The 19976-nt window shown below is 43.5% G+C and overlaps 1 protein-coding gene across 6 annotated transcripts in view; it reads right to left on the minus strand.

Moving 5' to 3' along the window:
• Positions 1 to 19976, minus strand: part of LOC126237240 (lactosylceramide 4-alpha-galactosyltransferase-like) — a 543469-nt gene that overhangs the window by 206834 nt on the left and 316659 nt on the right. The window contains exon 1 of one of the 6 annotated variants that reach the window (XM_049947146.1): positions 18146 to 18234. The exons of the other annotated variants lie outside the window; for them this stretch is intronic. Coding sequence (XP_049803103.1) covers positions 18146 to 18168 — 23 coding nt within the window. The 5' untranslated portion in view covers positions 18169 to 18234. Of the gene's footprint in view, positions 1 to 18145; positions 18235 to 19976 lie in introns of those variants that run through there. 6 annotated transcript variants of the gene reach the window in all.

A 19976-nucleotide genomic window follows, 5' to 3' on the forward strand; every position in this document is an offset into this window, starting at 1 on the left:
TTGAAATTTGTCATAAACTGCTATATATATATATATATATATATATATATACTCCTGGAAATTGAAATAAGAACACCGTGAATTCATTGTCCCAGGAAGGGGAAACTTTATTGACACATTCCTGGGGTCAGATACATCACATGATCACACTGACAGAACCACAGGCACATAGACACAGGCAACAGAGCATGCACAATGTCGGCACTAGTACAGTGTATATCCACCTTTCGCAGCAATGCAGGCTGCTATTCTCCCATGGAGACGATCGTAGAGATGCTGGATGTAGTCCTGTGGAACGGCTTGCCATGCCATTTCCACCTGGCGCCTCAGTTGGACCAGCGTTCATGCTGGACGTGCAGACCGCGTGAGACGACGCTTCATCCAGTCCCAAACATGCTCAATGGGGGACAGATCCGGAGATCTTGCTGGCCAGGGTAGTTGACTTACACCTTCTAGAGCACGTTGGGTGGCACGGGATACATGCGGACGTGCATTGTCCTGTTGGAACAGCAAGTTCCCTTGCCGGTCTAGGAATGGTAGAACGATGGGTTCGATGACGGTTTGGATGTACCGTGCACTATTCAGTGTCCCCTCGACGATCACCAGTGGTGTACAGCCAGTGTAGGAGATCGCTCCCCACACCATGATGCCGGGTGTTGGCCCTGTGTGCCTCGGTCGTATGCAGTCCTGATTGTGGCGCTCACCCGCACGGCGCCAAACACGCATACGACCATCATTGGCACCAAGGCAGAAGCGACTCTCATCGCTGAAGACGACACGTCTCCATTCGTCCCTCCATTCACGCCTGTCGCGACACCACTGGAGGCGGGCTGCACGATGTTGGGGCGTGAGCGGAAGACGGCCTAACGGTGTGCGGGACCGTAGCCCAGCTTGAGGGAGACGGTTGCGAATGGTCCTCGCCGATACCCCAGGAGCAACAGTGTCCCTAATTTGCTGGGAAGTGGCGGTGCGGTCCCCTACGGCACTGCGTAGGATCCTACGGTCTTGGCGTGCATCCGTGCGTCGCTGCGGTCCGGTCCCTGGTCGACGGGAACGTGCACCTTCCGCCGACCACTGGCGACAACATCGATGTACTGTGGAGACCTCACGCCCCACGTGTTGAGCAATTCGGCGGTACGTCCACCCGGCCTCCCGCATGCCCACTATACGCCCTCGCTCAAAGTCCGTCAACTGCACATACGGTTCACGCCCACGCTGTCGCGGCATGCTACCAGTGTTAAAGACTGCGATGGAGCTCCGTATGCCACGGCAAACTGGCTGACACTGACGGCGGCGGTGCACAAATGCTGCGCAGCTAGCGCCATTCGACGGCCAACACCGCGGTTCCTGATGTGTCCGCTGTGCCGTGCGTGTGATCATTGTTTGTACAGCCCTCTCGCAGTGTCCGGAGCAAGTATGGTGGGTCTGACACACCGGTGTCAATGTGTTCTTTTTTCCATTTCCAGGAGTATATATATATATATATATATATATATATATATATATATATATATATATATATATATATATATGAAGGTAAATACATTGTTTGTTCTCTATTAATATCTTTCATTTGCTAACTATCCCTATCAGTAGTTAGTGCCTTCCATAGTTTGAATCTTTTATTTAGCTGGCAGTAGTGGCGCTCGCTGTATTGCAGTAGTGGGAGTAACCAAGATTTTTGTGAGGTAAGTGATTTGTGAAAAGTACAGGTTAATGTTAGTCAGGGCCATTCTCTTGTAGAGATTATTTAAAGTCAGATTGCGTTGCGCTAAAAAATATTGTGTGTCAGTTTAAGCACAGTCGAGTAAAATTGTTCAAAAAGGGGACGTTTCAATCTTCAGAGGCGTTGCTCCTCCGTTAAGTCTCGCCGACAGTCAGCAAGAAGCAACGTGGAAGCAACGCCTTTGAAGACGACCAACGCAGCTCTGGACGAAACGTTAGGAACAGAAGAGTTTCGTAGACCACGATCTTATATCCCGAAAGGTTTACCAACAGCAATGACATCCTGTCGTGAAAGCCTTCATTCTACCAATTTTATCAATACTTTTCCGTACACTCCCACGTCATCGATCGTCTATCCCTTTGCTGCTACCGTTCGACCACACTGAGTTGGCGTGACTTCCCTCGGGTGCGTCCATCTGCGTCACACGTTGGAACATCACGTGAACACGATGCAGGGATTGACAGAAAAAAAAAAACACACGCGCGTTTCATGTGATCGTTAGATACATCGCAGCATTCATCTGGACCCTTTTTTCTAAATGTACTTTTAGATGAAACAGCTGCATCAGAGGGGAACTTAATTCAGGGTATAATTGAGATATTCTTTTACATACAGGGTGTCCCAAAAGGAATGGTCAATATTCAGAGATATGACAGTAACGATCATTCGGAGGAAAAAAACTGGAGTAAACAAGGGCTTTGAAACGCATAACTTTAAAGCTGTGAGACTTGTTCATCTTCACTACAGTAAAATATATATCTTCTACTTCACACGTGCTCACAGTTCTTAAGATGTGTATTGTACAGCCCATGTTTACTGGACAATCTTTTCTTGTTTTGGTCCATACTACCTCCTCCCAAAATATGGAAAGCAAAGAGCTTGCAGTAGCGGACATGTATTTCTAGTATTGAAGAAGAAGAAGGCCTCATAGCTTTTAATATTGTGACCAGACGAAACTACTTTCATTCGGCTGTAAATGTGGGTTCTTTGATTGCTCTGGGAGAAGGCCCATCAAACTAGAACACATTAAATACTTGTTCACTTTATTACATAAATAAATAAAACATTTACGAAGGGCGTTCAATAAGTGAAGCACCACTTTTTTTGTTACTGCAAGATGGCTTTATTCAGGGTTCCAGTATACCGTATTATTCCTCACTATTTTGGTTACAAAATCGTATTTTTCAACACCATCTCCGTTCAGTGCGACGGCCTTACGCCACCTTACTTGGAGGGCCTGTATGCCCGCGTGGTATCGTTCTATTGATCGACGTCGGAGCCAACGTCTTGCTGCATCAATAACCTCACCATCATCCACGTACCGCTTCCCGTGGAGTGCATCCTCCGCTTGGGCAAACAGATGAAAGTCGGAAGGTGCGAGATCCGGGCTGTATGGTGGATGAGGAAGAACAGTCCAATGACATTTTGTGAGCTCCACTCGGGTGGACGTGAGGCCATGCGTTGTCATGGAGAAGGAGAAGTTCGTTGTTAGCATTTTTTTGGGGACGAACACGCTGATGTTTCTCAGTTTTCATGAGGGTACCACCGTTAACTTCAGAGTTGATTGTTGCACCATGAAGGAGGACATCAAACAAAATAATCACTTCAGCGTCCCAGTTGACCGTCACCATGACTTTACTGGCTGACATTGCGGCTTTCAACTTTTTCTTCGGACGAGTGGATGTGTGTCGCCACTCCATAGGTTGCCATTTTGTTTCTGGTTCAAAGTGATGAAACCTTGTTCTGTACATGCACCCAAGCCAGACGGGGTGCAACATCTTACTGATAACTACGCTAATATTACCAAGTTCTTTATAAATCTGACTCGATTTTGCGGTCACTGACATAACACCACATATCCTCTCAAATTGTGAAGTTGTTCGACAAAAAAAGTGCCTTCTAACACGCAAACAAATCCGCAAAGCTGGTCCTTCGTTGTTGTGCCCTTTATGGTCTTGGGTGGCGAGGAAACCAACAGGCATACACCTTTGAATGCCACAATTCGTGGATGGGTGTATCAGCACTACCAACAGAGAAATCCAGTTGTGCAGTGATGTACTTGTTTGTGATCTGTCGATCACCTTCAACGAGAATATTCGCACGTTCCAACTTTGCAGGAGTCACAGCTGTCGCGATCTGCTGGAATGCTGCTGATCGGAGAGGTCTCTACGACCTCTGTTGCGATGATGACCGACGTCTCGGCCAAGGACCCACAGAGCCTCTTTCACTGCCAGGTCACCGTAGACATTCTAAAAGCGCCTCTGAATATCTGCGATGCTCTGGTTTCCCGCCAAAAGAAACGCAATGACAATTCCGTGTGTGAAATGCCTCTCCGTTACAGATGCCACTTAGAAGGCTACGTATAGTTCCACCACCAACCAGAACGTCATAAAACTAAAGGGGCAGAAGCAGTAATATTCCACAATGTCTCACAACAAATTCTGCATGTTTTCAACCAAGATTGGCCGAGTAAAAAAAAAGTGTTGCATTAGTTATTGAACGGCCCTCCCGTACTTAACTTTGACACAGTTCTTTCGCACAGGACTGCTTGATGATTTAAAATTGTCATTTGATGCACTAAGTAACGCACTGTTCTCTTCAGGTACAATGGTCGACATTTACAACAATATAAGCTCACTGGTAATGTAATAACTCGTTTGTCCTACACTATGATGTTGACTCCTTCGGATGAGTTCATGAATTGATGTGAGTTCTTGCTTGCTCGAAGTTATACTGACCTCAGTGAGAGTGCGCTGCAGTGTGGTCCAAGGAGAAAAATGACATTTCAGCATTACCAGATAGCGCTGTGTCCAGCGTCGAGCTGAGTGAACATTCCTGGTGAAATGCGTGCAAAGCATGGTGCAAGCTGGAGGCAGTTGTTACATTCTGAAATGATTTAAATACGATTGAATGGATCCTTTGGACAATATCACTCATACCTTCAAATTATTGGCTAAAACCAGATTTTGGCTTTAGCCCTACATCTGGTCGATGAATAACTTTGAAATTACTCATAACGTCCACGATTAGGATATAAGTTCTACAGTTTTGTTGAGCAGGTTGCAAAAATAATGATACTCTTTACAATGTTTTCCATTTATCAAAATACTGTAGAAAAATGGCATCGCGTCTACAACATGGCACGCCACTGACTGCAACAAGAAGATACACTACTGTTAGCAAGTTCTCATGTAAAATACATAACTCATATTTTCACGGTATTCAATGTAAATATTAGTTTTTGTATTACAAATACACTGTCATTCCAACTGCAAAAGAAACTAAAAAAAAAAACACAGAAAACTGGCAAATTATAGAGCTTATCAGATCAACTGCCAAAACTGCGACCATTTCTACATAGGTCAAAGTGGCGGAAATTTTCGACTGAGGCTTAAAGAACATCTTGCAGCCTTTGGCCTACAACAAGGAAATGAAACGGCGGTAGTGGCCCATTTACTTGAAACTGGGCACACTGTTGACAGTATTGAAAATGACCTGGAGATCGTACATATACAAGACAAAAGCCGAAAACTGGACATCCCAGAATGTTTAGAAATCTTCAGGCACAAAATCACGCAACCAAATCATATACGTAACGAAAAGAATACGCTACACTTGTAAATACTGGCTTAAAGCAGATTCACCCATTGTAGCTCTTATATCATGCTATCTTCTTCTGTTCCTTCAAAAATAAACGCGAAAAAAAATGTAAAAACAGTCCGTACCTTTTGTCATTATAATTTGCATAATTTCAGGTAGCAGTGAAAAACTGTAGTCTTTAATAGAAATTTTTGCTCCTCCAGTGTCTCATACCTAAACCAATCTATAAACGAGTATCTTTGGTCGCATTGACTCTTTATTTTCAGTTTTCTTCTTACGTTTGTGGCGCTTTATGTACAAGAAAAATCAAGAAATTTCACCATGGGCCTCCAGTTAAGCAGGTATTCCATAGCGCCGCAGTTTGTTTTTAATTGATCTCATTCATTTTGCATTAAATAACGACATAACCTCTCTCAGGTGCAACTGTTTCACCAGCTGAAAACGGAAAGCCTATTGTAAATATGTAAACCTTTGATGACGGAATAGGTATTGGAAATAAAAAAAACGAACAAATGAGAATTGGACTTAATTATGTATGTACACCGAAGAGCAAAGTAACTGGTACACCTGCCTAATATCGTGTAGGGCCCCTGCGAACGCGCAGAAGTGCCGCAAGACGAAGTGGCGTGGACTCGACTAATGTCTGAAGTAGTGCTGAAGGGAATTGACTCCACGAATCCTGCAGAGCAGTCCACAAACCCGTAAGAGTGCGAGGGGTGGAGCTCTCTTCTGAACAGTACGTTGCAAGGCATCCAAGATATGCTCAATAATGTTCGTGTCTGGGGAGACTGGTGGACAGCGGAAGCGTTTAAACTCAGAATAGTACTCCTGGAGCTACTCTGTAGCAATTCTGGACGTGTGAGGTGTCGCATTGTCCTGCAGGAAATGCCAAAGTCCGTCGGAATGCACAAAGGACATGAATGGATGCTGGTGATCAGACGGAACGCTTACGTAAGTGTTACCTGTCAGAGTCGTATCAAGCCGTATCATGGGTCCCGTATCACTCCAACTGCACATGCGCAACAGCATTACAGAGCCTCCATCAGCTTGAACAGTCGCCTACCGACATGCAGAGTCCATGAATTCATGAGGTTGTCTGCATACCCGTACACTTCCATCCGCTCGATACAATTTTAAACGAGACTCGTCCGATCAGGCAACATGTTTCCTGTCATCAACAGTCCAATGTCGGTGTTGACAGGCCCAGGCGAGGTGTAAAGCTTTCTGTCGTGTAGTCATCAAGGGTACACGAGTGGGCCTTTGGCTCCAATAGCCAATATCGATGACGTTTCGTTGAATGGTTCACACGCTGACACTTGTTGATGGTCCAGCACTGAAATCAGCAGCAAATCGCGGAAGGATTGCAAGTCTGTCACGTTGAACGATTCTCTTCGGTCATCATTGGTCCCGTTCTTGCGGGATCTTTTTCCGGCCGCAGCGATATCGGAGCTTTGATGCTTTACCGGATTTTTGATATCCACGGTACACTCGTGAAATGGTCGTACGGGAAAATCCCCACTTCATCGCTATTTCGAATATGATGTGTCCCATCGCTCGTGCGCCTACTATAACAGCACGTTCAAACTCACTTAAATCTCGATAACCTGCCACTGTAGCAGCAGTAACCGATCTAAGAGCTGCCCAAGACACTTGTTGTCTTATACAGGCGATGCCGACCGCAGCGCCGTATTGTGCCTATTTACATTATGTCTGTATGTGAATACGCATGCCTATACCAATTTCTTTGGCGCTTCAGTTTAGAAGCTTCATCTTTAGGTTTTGATGAGTGAGTTTGCGAGTATCAAAATATATGACGTAAATGGCAATGGCCTTACATCTACATAGATAGGCCTACTCTGCAAATCACACTTAAGTGCCTACCAGAGGGTTCATCGAACCGCTTTCACACTATTAGTGAATGGCTCTGAGCACTATGGGACGTAACATCTGTGGTCATCAGTCCCCTAGAACTTAGAACTACTTAAACCTAACTAACCTAATGACATCACACACATCCATGCCCGAGGCAGGATTCGAACCTGCGACCGTAGCAGTCGCGCGGTTCCGGATTGAGCGCCTAGAACCGCTAGACCACCGCGGCCGGCCCACTAACTATTATTTCAATCTCGAAAAGCGCGCGAAAGAAACGATCACTTATATATTTCCACACGATCTCTGATTTCCTGTATTTTATTATGATCGTCGGTTGTCCCTATGTACGTCGGGGTCAGTAAAATACTTTCGCATTCGGAGAAGAAAATTGATGTTTGAAATTTCGCGAGAAGATTCCGCTGCAACGACAAACGCCTTTCTTCCCCACAACATTTTCTATGTGTTCTTTCCAATTTAAGTTGTTCGTAATTGTAATTCCTAGATATTTAGTTGACTTTACGGCCTTTAGACTTGACTGATTTATCGTGTAAATCAAGTTTAACGGATTCTTTTTTGCACTCTTGTTGATGACCTCACCCTTTTCTTTCTTTAGGGTCAGTTGTCAAATGATTGCATTGCTTTCGGAGGTTAATTTTTTTTATCGTCAAGGTATGTAGTAGTCAGTATGTGAAATAAATTTCAACTTCAATGCCTCTAACCGTCCCTGAGAAAAATGATCTTGACAGACAAGCAGACAGACGGACAACAAAGTGATTCTACTAGGGTTCCGTTTTTAGCGACTGAGATACGGGATTCTAAAAATGGAAATATCGAAACGCTAGCGATGGACCTTTTGTCACAAAATATTGACCTGATAATAAGGTCAGATTACTGCAGGGTTCATCGGATCGAACAAAATTCTCCAAGTAGCCAAAGATTGGAAATTCACCGTTCTGGAGCAATAGACATAAAATGACAACCAATCAGCAGAGATGTTTAGCCGGTAAGCGATATTTTTCAGTGTGTAACAATACAGTTTTTTCCATATCAGTAAAGCGTATTACCTTGACAAATTAATGACATTATGGTACTTTTAGCGCACCTGATTTAATAGTCAAGCTGTAGCCAGTTAACATCACAGGAAACAGCGTCTAACAGCCAAACGGGCACAGTATAGTTTACATTATGTGTTAGAAAAAACTATGGCATTACCAGTCGATCAACGCTGGTGTATGCGTGAGTAGTTGATCTTGAGAGATCAACGGGCATTTAGAAGTCAATTTGGAAATATGGATACTTTGACAAATTACCGAAATTCATGCCGAAGTGATAGTTTTGCGACAAGGACCATCTCCGTAGTGTCATTCCTACTTGGAGGCGTATGTAAAAATCTATTAAGATCTATTAAGTGGGTTAGCATTGGCTGCAGTCTTCACCTTCACTAGCTATGGTTTTCATCGGTGGCTTTAAAACGTAACCGCGGAATAAAGGTATTCGCACTGTTTGTGTACCCTCTCATTAAGGAGTATTTTCGATCTTCAAGTACGACGAATGGCCGGCGCTGGAATATTTTAACTTATTCAGTTTAACTAACACGTGACGTTTCTTCTCAGCTATGAAACAATGCATGCTGTACCAAGATACTGCGGCATGCTTTTTTGGTTGCTGTGTCCGCTTGCTTTTCTCTGAATTCCTGAAAAACTGTCACTTTTCCTTCGTGTTATACTACACTCTTGTGAGTATAGACACTTCCGCTGGCCATCAAACTACACAGACATGAACATTACTGACCATATCTGGGATGCCTTGCAACTTGCTGTTCAGAAGAGGTCTCCACCCCCTCGTACTACTCTTACGGATTTATGCACAGCCCTGCACGATTCACTGTATCAGTTCCCTCCAGCATTACTTCATACATTAGTCGAGTGCATACCACGTCGTGCTGCGGCACTTTTGCATCCTCGCGGGTGCCCTACACCATATTAGACAGGTGTACCTGTTGCTTTGGCTCTTCACCGTGCCTAGTTTAAGCGACAATACTGACAACCGGATTGGTGCATCTCGCTACCTCATGACCTTTGCAACTTTAGGATAATAAAACATCCAGCATACAACCGTAGCTGAAATAATGAATTCTGCAGTCCGGTATGGGAGTCTTACATGGCCATGGCATCAGTAGCCCACTCAACACAAATTTCTATTTTCTCGTCTCCGTGCTCTTATTATTTTCAATTGTTTCTCTTAATAAATTTTCGTTGCGTCTTCTCACACAATCTTAAAGACATTTACGTAGAGATTTATTTAAATCAGCATATTCTGTAATGATTCTGTTATCTTTTATGTGAAATTATGGCCTTGTCCTTAACGCCACGATCCATTTGAAACATTCTTCTACTACTCTCTTCATTCTTGCTTCATTGTAAGACTTCAATACGCACAGTCGTTTCTATCCCCTTCTTACGCCTCCACTAGAAGGCTATGTGTTATCGTACTATCGATACCCCTTTCGGCTTATTCACGCTTTGCTAGTATTAACACGCAAAGAAGTGATTTTAAACCAGAAGTGTAGGTAAACTGCTCCTTGACACATACATGCCTCGGCCAGTAACGTTACCTGCTCCTTTCCATTTACTATATGCTTTATTTTAATGATTCATAATTTGTACTCGAATGGGAGGGCGACGGAGGTAACTACAGTGTGTCTGAAGATGATACAAAAATGGTTCAAATGGCTCTGAGCACTAAGGGATTTAACTTATGAGGTCATCAGTCCCCTAGAACTTAGAACTGCTTAAACCTAACCAACCTAAGGACATCACACACATCCATGCCCGAGGCAGGATTCGAATCTGCGACTGTAGCGGTCGCGCGGTTCCGGACTGAAGCGCCTAGAACCGCTCGGCCACAGCGGCCGGCGCAGACCTGTTATTGTCCGCTCCGTTGTGTGCCAGATATTCACTAAAATTACCACCAATTGCACAGGAGAGAACATTTTCTTTTTATCATGCAAAGGAAGAACCTGGTTTAAAAGTAAACCATATTTAAGTTTCGAACAAAATTAGAGAATGGAGTAAGAAGTATGAATACCGCTTTGACTGGGGTTCATGTATACAGATGAGGCTTCATACTCAGTCCCAACCAAATCTGTTCTAACAGTCCTTCACAAACATGTCCCTGATTTCTTTATTAGTAAAGACTATATACGTTAAAGTTACATCTTCCATCCGATTTCATATGGAAAGTGAGACGTTCAGAACGAAAGTAGTACGGCAAAGACGCGCCACACATTTAAAAAATTTTTTTTATTTTACATTTGGCCCATAAGGTCTTGTTTGGTTAATGACAGCTGCAAATAATAATTACAGTATCGTGCTTATACTCAAATTGAGATACATTAAATTTTTCAGATCAAATTTCCAGAACAGACAACTCTCAGAGAATCAGCTAGAATACTCGACAGCCATTAAAACATGTTAAAACACAGACATGAAAATATGTTAAAACATTACAGAATACCATCTCCCAAGATACTACAGCTACAAATCAAATTACACTCAAATTCAAACAGTAGTGTTTTCGATATGTATTCAATGTTTGCTCTCACTGAAAAGTGAATAATGTTCCGCGAGACTTGGATATGTCATGAACTCAACTGCTGCACAAATATTTTACTTGCAACTTCGTACTTGCTGCAAAACAAAAGCAAATGAGCTTTGACCGATTCATGTTACAGCTATAATGTAGCGCTGCACTGACGTTTATTCTGTACAGGTGAGACAAAAACTATTCATGTCCTACTGTCATCCAGGAAGTCGTTTCATGGTTCGTTTTCACAGTCTGCGATCTCTAAATGGGTCTTGGTCAGGACGGTAGGTTGTACCTCCGTGTAGTGCCTTCCCCGAAAAAAATTAGACGTGTTCTATTGTTCTTGCAACTCGTTCTCGATTCTCGAACCCAGACAGGTATAAAATTCTTTATATAGTGAGGTAACATGAAGGCATAATGCTCTGTTGCCAAATGATCAGCCTTCTTATCATTGAAAAACAATCCTGCTGGAGGAACAGCCGCAACTGAGCATTATAGCAGAGGTTGAAAGTACTGCTTCAGTTGTAAGGTTCTTCTTGTTTTCGAACGCTTAAACCACGACCTGTTTCGCGCTCTTACGTGCCCATCATCAGGTGTGACAGTCTTGTGCTGTGACCCCAAGCGCCGCGATGGACGAGTATAGGTACCACCAGTGAGCTACGACTCCTATACTCATCCATCGCGGCGCATGGGGTCAGAGCACAAGGCTATCACACCTGATGATGGGCATGTAAGAGCCCGAAACCGGCCGTGGTTTAAGCACTGGAAGATTTAAAGAAGCTTACAACTGAAGCGGCATTTTCAACCTCTGCTTCTTATCGTTGGTTATAGCACTGTTGTTTTTACCCGAGACAGCTACAATTGTCTGATTGCACTGCTACACTCTTTTAGCTCCTATACTACATGAATAATGTTGTTCTCTGTCCAAGAGCGGCCATTCGATAGTTTGTAGGGGGAGCCAAACCGGAGTGTATGAACTATTTTTAATATTTTTGAAGACGAAAGGCGCTTGCAAGTAGACATAATAAAGTTCCAGTTCCTACCCTGTTAAAAATCTGCGTAATACCGATCTTTAAATTAGTTTTTTGAAAGAAAAACATCTAAATAGACCACTACATTTTTTCCTTTCCATGAGAGCTTGGGGGAGGGGGAGCGGTCACCCTTGCCCCTGTCTCATCGCCCTTGTCTCTGTCCCGGGCCAGTTCCTAGCTCCCAGACCTTTCACTACAGATATCGAGTCTCTTAACAGCAACAGTTTTATTGCTAGGATTGTTCTTAATTTATTACTAGGATTCTTATATTATCGCAATGCTTCTGGTTGTAAATATGGAAGTTGTCGAGGAATCTCCAACCGTTTCCTTCTTGGAAAAAGTTACACCACAAGGCATGTCCTACATGACTTTCACCTTTTATTTTCGATCCGTCCGCGCAAAGTGGAAAATAGTCTGGCGATCTAATTTGCAGTCTTGACGAAAGATTGGATGTAACAGACCCTAAACTATTGTAATGTGTAAGAAGCGGAGGAACTTTTCAAGTCCTCGATATGGGAAAATGAAGAAGGGATAGGTGTTAATGGAACTTACCTGAACCTCTTTTGCTTTGCGGATGCCATGGCACAGATGGCTTCTAGCCCAGATAAACCTCAATAGCGAATGGAAAGATTCGCGGGAACAAGTTTGCAAGTAGGCCTGGCATGCAGTTACAATAAGAATGATATAATGTGTAACCATCCCACTGAAAAAGTATTACAAATTAACAATGTAATTATAGAATAGGTTCATAAGTTTTTGTATTTAACAGAGTAGAGATAGCTATTGGATGCACAGAAAAAGAAACAGAAGTAAAAAATACATAGGGTGTTAGGGGTATAAGTGCTGATATTGTGATCATTGGTACCTTAATACCCGTATGTATCCCCATCAGTATGATAACTGTATTTCTCTGCATTTCTTCCCATAAACACGTCACACAATGTATGCCTGATGTTATCTGCACAGACGTAACTGCACCAATTAGTTGACTACAAGTGTCAGCTTAGACTAACCATTTTGTGTCCATACACCCACACTTCAACACCCAATCTGCTTCCCAGGGGAAAATACGCTCCAATGGCTCCGCTCTAGCAACACATACCAGGATGTACTACCCAATCTAAAAACATACTACTCCTAATAACTATAATTATTGGTCTGAAAATTAAGTAAATACTGATGTAATGAAGTTCCTACACTGTCCTCGCTCGCCAATAAAAATCTCTCCACTTATAAGCCGAACATCCTGTATGTGTGATGTCTGTTCTTTCAAACGTGTGCAAAGGAACAGACACCATTTTTGACTCAGTGCCCATATATGCACACGAAGTAAGAGAAAGACCTCAGCCGCAATCAGGCACTGAAATAAATCCAATGGCGACAAGTGAAAATTTGTGCCGAACCGGGACTTCAACCTTGATTTCCCGCTTTACGCTGTCGTTTTAACTGTTCGGCTAACAAATGGCTCTGAGCACTATGGGACTTAACATCTGCGGTCATCAGTCCCCTAGAACTTAGAACTACTTAAACCTAACTAACCTAAGGACATCACACACATCCATGCCCGAGGCAGGATTCGAACCTGCGACCGTAGCGGTCACGCGGTTCCAGACTGAAGCGCCTGGAACCACACGGCCACACCGGCCGGCGTTCGGCTAACAACGTACACTTTCCGTCCAACCCAAATTCTCAATTTGCTGCAAGCTGCATATGTAGCGTACACTGCCCATTACCCTAATTGCTTGCAGCTTGATCTGGTTCCCGCAAGAGATCGTATGTGGTGTGCATACGCAATGAAGGTATCATTGTTGACGGAGAATGATGACACCTTAGGTGCGGACGCACACCACATCCTATCTGAAACTTCCTGGCAGATTAAAACTGTGTGCCAGACCGAGACTCGAACTCGGGACCTTTGCCTTTCGCGGGCAAGTGCTCTACCAACTGAGCTACCCAAGCACGATTCACGACCCGTCCTCACAGCTTTAATTCTGCCAGTACCTCGTCTCCTACCTTCCAAACTTCACAGAAGCACTTCTGCAAACCATGCAGAACTAGCACTCCTGGAATAAACGATATTGCGGAAACATGGCTTAGCCACAGCCCGGGCGATGTTTCCAGAATGAGATTTTCACTCTGCAGCGGAGTGTGCGCCGATATAAAACTTCCTGGCAGATTAAAACTGTGTGGAAGGTAGGAGACGAGGTACTGGCAGAATTAAAGCTGTGAGGACGGGTCGTGAGTCGCGCTTGGGTAGCTCAGTTGGTAAAGCACTTGCCCGCGAAAGGCAAAGGTCCCGAGTTCGAGTCTCGGTCTGGCACACAGTTTTAATCTGCCAGGAAGTTTCATATCGGCGCACATTCCGCTGCAGAGTGAAAATCTCATTCTGAACACTTTCTATCTGTTGCAGGAACCAGATCAAGCTGCAAGCAATTGTGATAACCGACAGCGGAGGCTACATGTGTACTGTGCTAGAAGTTGAGAATTTGGATCGTATGAAAAGCGTGCTCTGATAGGCACGACGGTTAAGCCAACCGATCACGTAAAGCAGAAAATTCGGGTTCGAGTCTCGGACAGGTACAGATTAACATTTGTCGCTCTGGATTTGTTTCAATGCCCAATTGCCGATGAGATCTCAGATTCTCTCACGTCAGAAATAAAAAAAAAATGTTCGTAAGGTTTTGTAAATGCGTTGCCATCCATGTCATGGTGAATAATAACGTACCATTCATACGTCACTTTATATCATTATATCATCTACACCCTAAAAGAATTTTGTGGGAAATAAGCTTGTTGTGGATACGACGGGACATTTATAACTAGTGTGTGTTACGAGTTCAGTCTAATGGGAGCGAGACTTTTAACGAAAAATACTCAGAAACTGAGGGTTGTTAAGAGAACAATGGAGAAGTATATATTGGGAGTTAGATGAAGATATAGGAAAAATAAACACATGGATTAGGGGCATACTGGAGTGGAAAAATAATTATAATTGCAATGAAAATGAAACGGTTGCGGCGGACCATATAGCCAGGCGAGTGAATGATGGAACCAAAGAATTTCTTTGCTAGGTTCCAAGAGAGAAGGGAAGACCGACACGATGACGTAATTGAAGGCGAGTAGACAATGTCAAGAAACACGTAGGATCATCAAGCAGCTTATCTCTGAGGACTGCCATCTCATTTAGCCAAAAATGAGTTTTAAATGGTTGATGATTATGTTGATGACGATGATGACAGTGAGATCTACGAAGTCTTCTGGCTAACTTTTGCAACTTCTTGAATGAAGAAACAATGAGACGTGGCAGTGGCCACCGATCTGAATTTCCGTCAATTTTCTTTTGATTTCAGATGCGAGTTCAAATTAAAAACTTCTTGCATGCTGAGTACCGAGTGGAATGGTACAGAAGGAACGTTACTCGTGCTTAAGGAAAAGCGATGTTCAAATGTAAGTTACTTAGTATAGTTTGTCTTTTTTTAAATCCAATCCAGTAAAATCCCGACATGGTTTCTTTAAGTAGACTGTAGACGATTGCGTCCTCTATTCCTAGAGAATTTATCCAACGTTACACAGTTGAAGTCACGGTGGAGCCGATATGAACGACAAGCAACAGTTTAAAGAATTGTTCTCTAAAGGAGTGAGATCCTGTAGTTTTAATCAAACGACTGTTCGCATTCCTTGTAACAAAAATTAAAAACTGAGATCATAATGAGCTAGGATGTGAGCGCTGCCTAGTGGTGACAGGTGGGTGGGGCAGATATTCTGTGTGACGTCACATGACGAATCGCTCACTGGACGTTACTTCCGCTCTGGCTTCCACGAAAGAAACGTGAGCTTCTGTTGCCTGAGGGCACCTGCGCGCATTATCCTGTGACAGTTCTCCGCCTTGTATCCATAGCATGAACAGTCAGTAAAATAGATCGTATAGAGGCCGGTCGATATTCTTGGAGAAAACTAAGCACATGAGGGCCGTAAACTTCACGTATTCATCCTGCAAATATAATACTGTTGGAAATAAACGTATTCCTTAAGAATTAAACACAGAACGTCAGTTTTATACTGAAACGCATGTAGTCACCAACCGATGTAATGTTCACACCCCATAATATTTGACAAACTGTTCAAGATATCTAACAAAGTTAAAATTATAAGAACGCAAGAGGCAGAGTTATTTTGTTAATAAACTGAAAGCGATTAGTTATTGGAACTTAACTATGAACTTAGTGGAATGATAGCGGATTTCATGTAATCAAGGCTTTCGCGATCGGTTATCTCAGTTATTGGTGAATCTTTTGGTCTTTATGGACGTGGTACATGGAACTTTTCGCTCTCAGCGTTTGCCCTGAGCTTCGTTGCATATCTTCAGAGGTTGTCCTGGTTGCCTTGAGTCATGGATTGACGGGTCGGGTGTACGAGAGCGACACAAATACTCCACCTTTTTCACGATGTTTATGTCGCTCTAAGCTGCATTTGGAATCTTCAGTAGTTTTCTCAATCAGCTTCACTGTTTTCTTTGAATGTTTCTGAACTGTACGAGGAGACATATAATGTCATTAATCATAAGCTCTAAGTTTAATTTGAAATATTCAGTAGTTTTCTCAGTCAGCTTCACTGTTTTCGCCGGCCGCTGTGGCCGAGAGGCTCTTGGCGCTTCAGTCCGGAACCGCGCTGCTACAACGGTCACAGGTTCGAATCCTGCCTCGGGCATGGATGTGTATGATGTCCTTAGGTTGCTTAGGTTTAAGTAGTTCTAAGCCTAGGGGACTGGTGACCTCAGATGTTAAGTCCCATAATGCTTGGTGCCATTTGATTTTCACTGTTTTCTTTGAATGTTTCTGAACTGTACGAGAAGTTATGTAATGTCATTAACTGTGTATCAACTGTGTAGGAGGTATGTAATGTCATTAACTGTGCATTACGATCATATGACAGGCATCCGTTTCATTATCTTCTAGTATGGATACTTTATCTACGAGGGTATTGAAAAATGCGGGTAGGGAAGGGACTATCAGAGCCTCTAGATTTTTCATGTCAGATCCCTTCAAGAAATTTACGTTAAAGTCTCTACAAATTAATAATCCCTTCTTTGTATCTGACACAGCAAAATGAACCATCAAAATATTTCATGAAAATTCTCCAATTATTCAGTGGACACCTGTGTAATGTAACAACAACAACTTTTGCATTTCCCAGTATTAACTCACAACGGTACGTATCCTGAGATACACAGAATTTATTTATTTCTTCATTTTTGTATTCTTTTTCAATGAATGTGACAACTCCCCCTGAGCCGGCCGCTGGTGGCCGAGCGGTTCTGGCGCTACAATCTGGAACCGCGCGACCGCTACGGGCGCAGGTTCGAATCCTGCCTCGGGCATGGATGTTTGTGTTGTCCTTAGGTTAGTTAGGTTTAAGTAGTTCTAAGTTCTAGGGGACTGATGACCTAAGATGTTAAGTCCCATAGTGTTCAGAGCCATTTGAACCAGTTTTGAACCATGCTTCTGAAAACGTCGTCGAACTGTTCGTGCAGATGGTTGTTGTCTTGCAAACGTCCCCATCTGATGACTCAGGGATCGAGACGTGGCTGCACAATCCGTTACAGCCATGCGGATAAGATGCCTGTCATCTCGACTGCTAGTGACACGAGGCCGTTGGGATCGAGCACGGCGTTCCTTATTACCCTCTTGAACCCACCGATTCCATATTCTGCTAACAAACATTGGATTTCGACCAACACGAGCAGCAATGTCGCGATAAGATAAACCGCGATGGCGATAGGCTACAATCCGACCTTTATCAAAGTCGGAAACGTGGTGGTACCCATTTCTCCTCCTTACACGAGGCATCACAACGACGTTTCACCAGGCAACGCCGGTCAACTGCTGTTTGTGTATGAGAAATCGCTTGGAAACTTTCCTCATGTCAGCACGTTGTAGGTGTCACCACCGGCGCCAACCTTGTGTGAATGCTTTGAATAGCTAATCATTTGCACATCACAGCATCTTCGTCCTGTCGGTTAAATTTCGGGTCTGTAGCACGTCATCTTCGTGGTGCAGTAATTTTAATGGCCAGTAGTGTATTTGTTGCGTGCCATATCGCGCGATTTTTACAGGCAGCAGTGTAGCAGTTACCAAACCGCGTGGGACAATACAGTCAGTTAGCCCCACAGTCGCAGATGAATACGCAACAGTTTAAACAAAAAATGACAAATGCACAAGAAATTTACAGAAAATCTAACTAATATCTTATGATGCTGGTAAATGCATGCATTTACACGTACTTGCACAGACACATACATATAGCCTATAAACACACACAGATGCATACGTACGAAATAAGAACCATGCAGAGCATACAACGCTTCCCATATGCTACCTCGCAGCGCCTCGTGAAGGGAGCGCCCTATTTGTGGCGCTGTGCAGAAAGTTGCCAAAGACGTCCGCCGACGCATTTAGGACCGCGTCAAGACCGCGCTATTTCTGTCTCCGGCGCCACAGCACCCGACACCCATATAGCGGCGCCGAAAGCATGGCACAGCTTGAATTCAGGTGCACTCGTTCACTCCCCTAAGGGCAACTGTTAACTAACTGCAAACTTCACCCACTGTAAGTATAAGATACATTTATTATTAGGTAGTGACATCGGAGGGCAAGGTTCTGTAACATTGGGTTGGTGCATAAACACGTAGCACTTTTGTTTGGCATGTTGGTATTCCGGTTGATATGGGTTTGTTTAGCGAGCGACATTTTTTATTCGTAGTTCACAGTTGCTATTTGAGTTTACAAATAGCTTTGGTCTTATGTCTTACGTCAAAACGGTAGGTGTATCGGAACAAAATGTCCAGACACTCTGTGACCAAAATGGTACTGAAACAGAGGATGACAGACTAAAGGCCGAAATACTGCACTGTAGTTCCTTCTCTAGATTGTCGCACAGATGACAAAATGGTAGATATCGAAATAGATGACAGAGGGATAGAAAAACAATTAAAATCGCTCAAAAGAGGAAAGGCCGCTGGACCTGATGGGATACCAGTTCGATTTTACACAGAGTACGCGAAGGAACTTGCCCCCCTTCTTGCAGCGGTGTACCGTAGGTCTCTAGAAGAGCGTAGCGTTCCAAAGGATTGGAAAAGGGCACAGGTCATCCCCGTTTTCAAGAAGGGACGTCGAACACATGTGCAGAACTATAGACCTATATCTCTAACGTCGATTAGTTGTAGGTATTTGGAACACGTATTATGTTCGAGTGTAATGACTTTTCTGGAGACTAGAAATTTACTCTGTAGGAATCAGCATGGGTTTCGAAAAAGACGATCGTGTGAAGCCCAGCTTGCGCTATTCGTCCACGAGACTCAGAGGGCCATAGACACGGGTTCCCAGGTAGATGCTGTGTTTCTTTACTTCCGCAAGCGTTCGATACAGTTCCCCACAGTCGTTTAATGAATAAAGTAAGGGCATATGGACTATCAGACCAATTGTGTGATTGGATTGAAGAGTTCCTAGATAACAGAACACAGCATGTCATTCTCAATGGAAAGAAGTCTTCCGAAGTAATAGTGATTTCAGGAGTGCCGCAGGGAAGTGTCGTAGGACCGTTGCTATTCACAATATACATAAATGACTTTGTGGATAAAAACAGATGTTCACTGAGCCTTTTTGCGGATGATGCTGTGGTATATCGAGAGGTTGTAACAATGGAAAATTGTACTGAAATGCAGGAGGATCTACTACGAATACACGCATAGTGCAGGGAATGGCAATTGAATCTCAATGTAGACACGTGTAATGTGCTCCGAGTACATAGAAAGAAAGATACTTTATCATTTAGCTACAATATAGCAGGTCAGCAGCTGGAAGCAGTTAATTCCATAAATTATCTGGGAGTAGGCATTAGGAGTGATTTAAAATGAAATGATCATATAAAGTTGATCGTCGGCAAAGCAGATGCCAGACTGAGATTCACTGGAACAATCCTAAGGAAATGCAGTCCGAAAACAAAGGAAGTAGGTTACAGTATGCTTATTCGCCCACTGCTTGAATATTGCTCACCAGTGTGGGATCCGTACCAGATGGGGTTGATAGAAGAGATAGAGAAGATCCAACGGAGAGCAGCGCGCTTCGTTACAGGATCATTTAGCAATCGCGAAAGCGTTACGGAGA

This window comes from Schistocerca nitens, chromosome 2 (genome assembly GCF_023898315.1).
Source record: "Schistocerca nitens isolate TAMUIC-IGC-003100 chromosome 2, iqSchNite1.1, whole genome shotgun sequence".
In the NCBI taxonomy this organism is placed as follows: Eukaryota; Metazoa; Arthropoda; class Insecta; order Orthoptera; family Acrididae; genus Schistocerca; species Schistocerca nitens.